The sequence below is a fragment of the Athene noctua genome, chromosome 1, assembly GCF_965140245.1.
Source record: "Athene noctua chromosome 1, bAthNoc1.hap1.1, whole genome shotgun sequence".
Taxonomy (NCBI): Eukaryota; Metazoa; Chordata; class Aves; order Strigiformes; family Strigidae; genus Athene; species Athene noctua.
The window spans coordinates 193,880,250-193,889,851 of record NC_134037.1 but is presented as its reverse complement, the minus strand read 5'-3'; the positions used below and the strand labels follow the sequence as shown (position 1 = coordinate 193,889,851).

Below are 9,602 nucleotides of genomic sequence, written 5' to 3'. Positions count from 1 at the left end.
CTGGTGAGGCAACACCATCTAAAATGGCTTACTTTGCAGATTAGGGAACAAGAATCACTATGCCAGTGTGGATAGGAGAAAGCAGGAAGCTTTTGAGAAGACTTGTAGAGTTGCTGGAGTAGAGGGCTCATTCCAGAAGGGGGATGTTCAAGTCACACACTCTAAACTGGAAGCCAAGATCCTTGCAACCTGGTATGGCCTGGCCAAAAGATGCACTCTGTCCTTCAGCTTTCTCTGTTGATTCACTCTAGCAGATCTACAGTTAGTATCTTAAGAGTGTCTGTCTGTCTTTGAGACACCAGTTATCCCGACTGAACAACAAGCTTTGGATCAAGCTCTGTCTGTAGTTACTCTGGCTCAAAGTCTTGCTGCCTGTGCTGCCCTGTGCCAGATGCAAAGAACAGAGGGCTGCCCTGGAGCTAGTCAAGCTCCAATTTGAGAAGTCTTCATCCCTAGATGTTTTCAAGATCCTTCAGGACAGAGCCCTCAGCAATTCCATCCAAATGCAGTGGTCATCCCACTTTGAGCTTCTCTCCTGGTGCGGTCCATGAATCATCAATGGTCTAGAAGACAGTGAAAGAGCAGCTGCAACATTACTGTTTCTCTGCCTCCATACAGGCAATGAAGTGGGAGACAATAAAAGAGGGAATAATAAAAAAGTATCCAAAACATTACCTACTTTTTAAATTAGATTTCAAATTGAAGTTGTCACAGCAATGATACAAGATGGATTGCAGGTTCCACCTTCCCTTCCTAGAATTTTCATAAACTTTAAATGATAAACAAGTTGAGAAGAGTATGGCAGCTGTGTCTGCATCAGCAGTCAAGACAGGTTAGCCACAGCAGATCTGGGAGGGAGAGGCTGAAGATGCGACATCCACTCTACACACATTTCAGAGGGCCTTATTTCAGGTTAGCTTTAGCCTAGCTCTTTAGACTGACTTTCCCTTTGGGGACTGCTCCTCTAGTTTCCTCCAAAAGGAACCCAGTCCATGTGCTCAGGGTCACTCCAAAGCACAGTTAAATGAGGACAAGCAAGAGATGAGCAAAATATGCAGTGCAGGCTTCTGTGGGAAGAAAAAGTTGTCCCCTTCCTAGATTGTAAGTTGTAGGCACGTACAGAAATGCATCAGGGATGATAGCATTTTGAATAACCCAGTGTCGAGAGGTGTGGTGCTATGTCCAATAATAATATTCAGGATTTATCAGCTTGTATTCTGCTGCATTTGGCTCACTTGCACAATGGTAGTGCTTTAGCTATTTTGCAAAATAACACAAAAGAAAAGGAGACTTAAGTGACACTAAAATCACCATTCAGATCTCAAAGAGGAAGGTCTCCATCACGATCTTGTAACTTCACCCTAAGTTTAAGGGACAGTTACTTGTTTGAACTACACACTGATTTGACTGAGGAGACAGAGTGCAGGAAACAGACTTAAAAGTTGCTATGAACTAACACAAAACTAAAAAAAAAAAAGTGCTGCTTATTGAGTGTTGCATTCTGCACCATCCACCCACAGAACCCATCAACAATATAACAAAATGTCCTTGGGGCAGCCTTGTTAGCAAAAGCTCTTGGAGCTTGTTAGCCCAAGTGTAGACAAATTGCAAGTGTAGGTGGACATTAAATTCAACCCAAAATAAGCAAGCAGCTCCAAGTGTCAGCAGATCTATAATTATGGTGGTATTTTCATTCATCCTCTCTTAAGGCCTCAATTATTATTACTGCACCTAGAAGATAGAAGGCTTTAATATACAAAGACAACAGATCTTTAGACATTATTTTCCCTTCCACATCAGACTTGTGATTTTGTGGAAGAAATCAGCAGTTTCACAGTCGAGCACCACCATCTTGAATTTTCTTTCCCAATTAGCAGAAAAGATGGTGCAGGAAGCTCAGCCCCTGTGAAAGACAAAATACTGTTGCTAAATGAAAGGGAGTTCCAGACTCAGCAGATCCCAGGAGATGCTGGCTGTGACCAAGGCCTCTCTCAAGATGTCCGGAATCCCTGTTCACAGCCTCATGCTGGCTCCCCACACTAGCATGCCTCTACAAAGGACCACACGCCACCCACATCATGGGTCTTTCCACACAGTCCAGACTGACAGATGTCTATGCACTATGGGCTAAGAAAAGGCCCAATGCTACAACCAACTGTTTAAGACCAGCTATTTAGATTTGATTTACGTGTTAGGCTTGTCAAAGAGAGTGCACTTAAGGCCACTTCATATTTTAGATTTTTTTAAAGAAGTCAGCAATTTACTAAGAAAATAATAACAAGAGACCTCTGTTTCTACTGATGTCTATATTTTAAAACTTTGAGTAATATTTACTCAGGCTTCATAATATAAAATGTCTTTCAGGATCTTAAGTGAAGCTGCAATAAGTTTTTTTTAAAAGAAACTTTTTTAGTTTCTAGATAAATGGATGTCTTGAAATACTACACTTCTGTGGCTCAGCAAGATCTTGATGAGCATCTTCCGTGCTCTAGATGGGAACACTGGCTGCAAGTGTACTATATCAATCTTGATGCAGTCACAGGAGTTAGTCATCCTCTGAGTCACTCTCCCCCCTGGCTGAGACACATGCCCTGACTGAGGACATGAGCTGGTCCTGGATCTGCTTCCTGGGGTTCTCCTCAAGGTCTGTCTTGATGGCACCAGACTCTGAAATCTTCCACTCCAGTTCTGTGCAGAGCAAAACAAAAGAGCCATGAATGCAGAGGAGCAAACTGGAAAAAGACCACCCCTGCTTCCCCAGCTGACTGCTCTTACCACCCTGCAACACCACCACCAAAACCAGGGCCCTGCTCTATTCCTCCCTCTCCTCTTACACCCCTAGGTCCCAGCCCCTGCCCTGTCTCCTGCACCCTCTCCAGCAGAGCCCTCCCTTCACAGTTGCTAGTGCTGACACAGGTTTTAGCCCAGGAAGCAGAGCTCAGGGTACTGCTCTGCAGCCCACCAGTGGGCATCCCCAGTGCCTCCCTGCTCCCTTTACAACCAGGAGTGCAAGAGAGATGATTAATACAGAGCAGCATTTTAGAGGTAACTCTCCCAGTGAAAGTGAATTCCACCTCCTTCTAACCACGTAAGGGCAGAAGACAGGCTTTCACATCTGTTGCCAGTGAAGGAATACTGCTCTTATATTACAGCTGTTTCCATCATATACACTGAGTTCATCACAATCAGAAGAGGCAGGGAATATATTTGCTGAGGAGCCAAAAAACTGTAGCAATTCCATTTACACATATGAATTATAGGTATTTTTCAGGGATGTACTCTGTAAACGCAATTCACCCTTTCCCACTATGCCCTGCACTGATTATTAGTTCCTTAGCAAGACAGTAAGAAGACTGCATCATCAGTAGAAGGCCTATTACTATATAGGGCCAAACTGGATTGCTTTCCAGAAGTGGTAGAAAGTCAGTACAACACACTCAGTTGAAACCTTCCCCTTAGTTCTGCTGGCAACCCTAACATTAAATCTAATTTTCTTCAGACATTAGAGTAATGAATACAACCTCATACTTTCTTTAATCTCTAGTGGAAGTCATCTGGGCTTACAGCAGAAGGAAAGAAGAAATAAAAGTGCAGAATTTCAGAGCCCAGGTTTCTGCGATGACTGAATTAAGCTGGCTCCGTCACTTTTGGACCCTCACAAAGTCAATTATTTATTTATACTAAAAATGGGAGAAAGCTAGCTGTAGAATTAGGCAACATCTGTAGTTAGTTAGCTGTTCTCAAATCGGCCATCTCATTGGTGAGCCTTTCCCCTTCTGAGAGTTCAAAGCAGGGAAGCCTTTTCTACAGCATATGCTCAAGGTATCCCGTAAACTTCACGGTTTTATTAAAAATACCCTTTGCATTCTGTCGCAGCACAGGCAGTGATATCATTCAGCAGGGACCCTGAAATGCTGCTTAACGGTGGTTCACTTCAGATAAAGATGCCCTTAAAGCCTGACCTTAAAAAAGTTTGAAGGCATCTGGACCAATATGCCTACTCAGAAAGCTGGTAAGTATCCTTTTAACTGAAGTAAAATCCACTAGGTTACATCTGAGTTGCATTTGCTTTCCAAGAAGAGCCATTTTCACTGACTTCTGTCTTCAAGCACTGCTGTAGAATACCATCCCCAACCAAACACCTCCAAACTGCAGCTTTTACTGAAGAGCCACAGTGCTCCATGAGACCTGCATCACCACCCTCAAACTTCCTGAATCACATCATGTCGACTAGGCTGCACCACCCAGCCTGCCTCCAGGCTGCTGCAATGGGCAAGGAGAAACAGGTCTAGGGAAAACCACGACCTTCAGGAAAGGTAACAGCCTCTCCCCGTGGAGCCCTGTGCCCCCTGAACCACTGAGGCAGGAGCTTAACATGCTGCCATCTCCAGGAGATGGCAAGAGGAAAAGAAAGCAGCCCAATTTCAGGCTAGCAGTCCCACGTGGATAGACTGCCTTTAAAGGTTCATAAGGAGCAGAGTCTGGATGTCAGGAAGGTACAACAGACAAATATGTGCCATCAGCCTGAAAATGAAACAAGCCCTACAATGCAAGGCAAGCACCAGTTATCAACTGCACAGATTACCAAGTAACTGGGGGCAAGGTCAGTTGCTCAGGTACAAAAGCCCCAAAGAATGTGCATGGGTACTATTTACCCTTTAACATATTCAGGAAAATTTGTTTCACCCAACAGAGGGTGTGAATATTTGCACACACATAAGATAAACATCTATATGTTGGCCTAGTCAGTCACTCGTGGCTTTTACAAGATAGCCTTAATCACATATTGTTGAGCCATAAGGGTGCAAAAAAACCAAACCAAAACCCCAAAAAAATCCCACCATCAATCTAATATGATTTTTAGTACCTCCCTTCTCTTCCTAATCCTCACTTCTCTCATTCCCAGTAAAGCAGTTTTGTTTTTCCTTTGGAAGACTGAAAATGAAGACACTCACCATCCCTTGTCAGGTTCATGCCACCGAACACCAAAGGCCCAATGAACTGAGCTTTGATGTCTCCCTCCAGGTAAACAAATATTGTAGGCAGGTTCTTATCAGGGTAGTTGGGAATGCAGGTCGTAGAGATGGCTTTGATGAATTTCACATCTCTGAACTTTTTTGCAAGCCCGCTCATATGTTGATTTATTAAGGCACAGAGTGGAATTCTGTGAAGTACACCAACAGGCACACATAAGGAGAAAACAGAAGACAAATTAGACAGTAATCTGCTCCAGAAGAAAGGCCAGAAATATCAGCTTGATGAGTAGCATTTATGGAAAGACCAGTGTACCAGAAGCAACTCCTGAATACTTTTTTTGTCCAGTATTCCAACATTCAAAGGAAAACAGCATCAGTGGAGGTTTTGGTGGATGGGTTTTTTGTTTTAAGATATTAAGAGTCTTCCCGTCTATCATACAGAGAAATGGGTTTATGAAAATATGATATTTAGGAAACACATGAGCAAGGACAAAGTAAAGAGAAAAGCAGTTCCTGGAAAAAAATTATGCAAATGACAATGAAAACACCTGTACGGCAATTAGAGACAATGAACAGAATCAAGTATTTCTAACCCTTTCCAGAAAATTCTATCAACTTAGATCTTTTCAACAAGTTTTTCCATCATGTTGACAGGACTGAAAATCCTGTTCGCTCCATTTTTGCCTCTAAAAACAAGGATCACACAGTGATCCTTCAAATGCACAGCCCCTTGCACTTTAGCCAGAATAATTACCAAAGCTTGGATATTTCAGTGCAGCAGCTACCTCTGTGGTAGCTGTATAGTACTAGTCACGCTGTGCTGTACAGATGTATAAAAAAGCCACTTCAGGTAACATCCTTTTAGAGCTAAATTCAGCAGTCTTGAGTCAACAGTAGTGAAATTACTAATTCAATTTTTTCTTTCTTAGAACTCCAGAATCAGTTCCTTAATTTCCACAATAACTACACATTTGTCTAGAGTATTTTCAGGTATAGACAGCAAAGGTTTAAAGGTTAAGAACAAATTCTTACCCTTGTCTGTAGAGGTGCAGAACTACCCATATTCCTTTTCCAGCTTTCGTTACCTCTTGAATGTAATCTTTCCCTGAAATCTCCAAAACTTCTCCAAATTTATTCTTCATTTGAGCTGCTTTCATTTCTGCTAACCTTTGCTGCCTGAACAGCAAAGAATGGGAAAGAGATCATGAGAATAGATGCATTTTTAACAGAACAACACTTAAAGAAGCTGGTTGAAACCTAAATTTCAGAGGCACATTACAAACTTCGTAAACCCCAGAGCAGCAAAAGCCAGCTGACATAGCCAGTAGATGCTTTTATATTTGCATCAGATGCCAACATGCAAATACAACTATCTTTCATGCATTTTTCCTCATTTCTGACCTCAGCAGATATTTCTTCCGCAGATACTACACTACCAAACTAAGTAGCAAAAACCATGATAGATGGTAGAAATAGAGAGATAATGGAAAACCATCACCACAATTTTGTAAATTTGCAATACGTTAATCTCTTTCATGCAAAAACTTGAGAAATCTTGAAGGTGAATTTCAAAGCTTACAGAATTCCCAGCCATGCACTCAGCAGGTGCATATTATCTCTGCAAAACTAGGTTGTAGATAAAAAGACACTGAATTTAAACCCAGTTATCTTATTAAAGACACTTAGAAGCTCTACAAGAGACCAAAAGCACAACCCACTTTTTCTATCATAAGGCCTAACAAAATCATTCCTCTCTTCAACAATATCTAACAGCATAAAAAAGAAAATAAAACCTCAAATTTTCATTAAAATTAAATTCTGCATGCTGCTCTAACCTGTACATTTCAATAGCTTTCTCATCTTCCTCATTAAATTCATCTTCATTCTCTTCTAGCTCTTCCAGAGTCATGTCCTCATAAGTTTTCACTAGAAGAAACATCATATCAGAAAAAAAAAAAAAAAATCATTCCAAGATTAAAACATCAGCTTTTATCAGTCCAACATAATTTATTTAAAGTCAGATTAATTATGGTAAATACGGCTTAAGTATTATTATTACTAGATTTTTAGAAAGTATTATGTACCTTAGACCTATAGATGGAAAGATCATGTAAAGTACTCTGAGCTGAAGGGTGTCTAGACTAGCACATGAGTATCTGCACTAGCTTTCAAGTTTGGTGGCTGCAGCAAAAACATACTTAATACACACACAAATCAGCAGGGATGCCTGAACAACTGAGGAAGAAGGAAGCATACAACAGGTAATGTCATGAGATACTTTTACTTGCACATTCACATGGTAGACTCCCTTTGCACTGTTCTTATTTCAGTTTTCAAACATTTACTTCTGTAAGAATATGGAGTTCACATCGAGAAAGCTTTCCTGTGCTGGAAGAATCCATGTGTTCAAGAATGTGCTCATTTGATACTGTTAACAGATGATCACCCTATGTCAGAAGCATTGGTACCCCTTACAGACTTGGAGAAGGGCATGTTGCTTTACAGGTGTATAAACATTGCTGTTCGCCATTTCTTTGTACAAGCTTCCCCATGAGCCATTCCAAGACTTGTCCTGCTGCTGCTGCCGCCCAAGTTGGCTGGTCACTCACCAAGAGACTTCTGAAGGATGGCAAGCTGCTCCTCCTCCTTTGCACGTTCCTGTTCCTCCAGGTTTTCCTTTGGAGGAAGGATACCTTTCTTGCGCAGGATGTCATTCCACTCTGTGTCTTTATTTGGGTCCTAGAACAGAACAAGGAAAGTTAATGTGCATTCAAGGTGAACTTTACCACTTCCTGAACTCAACACAGCAAGGTTTTCCCAGAGACACAGCACACGGCTAAACTGGTTAACTATCTGGATGGCGCCAGAAAGTTGAAGTGCACATCCTCCTGAAGCTGAGGCTTTTTTGCAGCCCCACACCAATACCCTGAAGACTGACTTCACTTTATTCCATCCCACTCACAGCACACACAGGAGGTCTTGTAGAGTTTGAAGCATTGTAACCACCACTGCAGCTCTCACAAGGTAAAAGGGGAGGAAATCAGCTGGGTGATGGGGAAGCACACTGGCCACAGTGCTCATGTACAGAGCCTCAGAAGAACAACAGGTCACCACATCAGCGGCCATTGCATTGGGAAGCACTGGTGAGAAGACACGCAGGCACCAGCCTTGCAGACCTAACTCTGGATATATGGGAAGTCTCCTTAGCAGTTTCAAGTCAGTGTGACTACACAAGTGCTTAGAGAAAAGCGAGCACAGTTTCTGCCAGACAAGCCCATGGCTAAGGAATCTGATCAAAACTTATGCCTAGGCTGTGCCTGAAAAAAAGAGACTTTACTGTGAAATAGTCACAATAATACGGCAAAACAAGACCAACAGGCACCCATTTTGTTTTGTTGAGGCACCCATTTGTATTGGTGAGAAGCTTAGTAGAAGTTCTTCCAAGTTAGGTAACAATTTTATTTTTTTAAATGCATGAAAATTCAGTGATAAGCATTCACAGGCTGATTTTGATGCCTTATTGTCTTGACCTGAGCTCACTTTGAAAACTGAATACAGCACCTACTGCTTTACTTGTATCAACAGACCTTACACTAGGTCTGTTAGAGACCATATCTCTTCTCTAGACCACAGCACAGTACTTCTAGACTATCAGGAAAAAAAAAAAAAACAAACAAAAAAAACCCAACAAAAAAAGAAAACGAAGTAGCTCGGCAAGTGGCATGCCGTATTACTTTTTTTTTGTCTCTGACTGTGGTCATTTTTCCCTCGACACAGCTCTTCACAGCATCTACTGTCGTTTATCAACACACTGATGAAGTGCCCGAAACACCCACCCACCCATCTGCTTACTACAGTACCGAAATAAATATCGTACTTGAAAAAAAAAAACAACCAACAAACCACCCAACAAAAAACCCAACAAACCGCCGCAAACGCATGCCATGGGGCTTCATAACAGGACCGCCACACGACAAGCACCTCCATCCCCAGAAAGGGGGTGAGGCCGGGGACTGCCCCCGGGGCGCTCGGCCGCTGAGGGCGGCCCACGGCTGCCGGCGGGGCCCGAGGCCGCCCCGGCGGTTGTGACCAGGCGCGGGGCCCAGCCCCTGCTCTTCGTCCGGGCGGGCTCCCCCTCCGCTCCCGCGGCACCGGCCGCACATCGGCCCGGTACGCGGGGCCCCCCGGCTGCTCACCTGCATCCTGCCGCCGGGGACGGGGCCGGGGCCCGGGCGGCGGTACGGGGTTGAGCTGGGCAGGGCCGGTCCCGGCGTGCGCGGCGCGGCCGGAGGAGGCGGCGCTCGCCGGCGGGGCGGGCGCAGCTCCGCTGCCTCTTCCCGTGCCGCCTAATAAGGCCGGTGCCGGCGGCGCGGCCTGAGTCTGTGGGGCTGCAGCGGCGGGCGCCGGCGAGCCCCGCCGAGCCGCGAGTCCCTGACAGCAGCGGGGCCGGGCCGCGCCGGCTGGAAGAGTTCGCGAGTTTCCGCTCTGGCTGTGGGGTTTTGCCCTCTCCTGTACCCTTGCCGTCAGCATTTCCCATAGCCGCCACAGCGCCGGATTTTAAAAGGTCCGACCCCAGCTCCTAACGGGGATCCCGCGTCATCTCCCGGGCGGGGAGCCCCGGCGTGC

General features: G+C 44.3%; 1 protein-coding gene across 1 annotated transcript; it reads right to left on the bottom strand.

The window, feature by feature from the left end:
* Positions 1 to 2,270: 2,270 nt before the first annotated feature.
* PDCL3 (phosducin like 3) lies at positions 2,271 to 9,302 on the bottom strand. Its single transcript, XM_074908810.1, has 6 exons — positions 9,173 to 9,302; positions 7,586 to 7,715; positions 6,812 to 6,902; positions 6,009 to 6,152; positions 4,956 to 5,164; positions 2,271 to 2,688 (listed from the first exon to the last, which is right to left on the bottom strand). The coding sequence occupies exons 1-6, from the start codon at positions 9,176 to 9,178 to the stop codon at positions 2,546 to 2,548; spliced, it is 723 nt and encodes a 240-aa protein (XP_074764911.1). The 5' UTR covers positions 9,179 to 9,302; the 3' UTR covers positions 2,271 to 2,545.
* Positions 9,303 to 9,602: the final 300 nt, after the last annotated feature.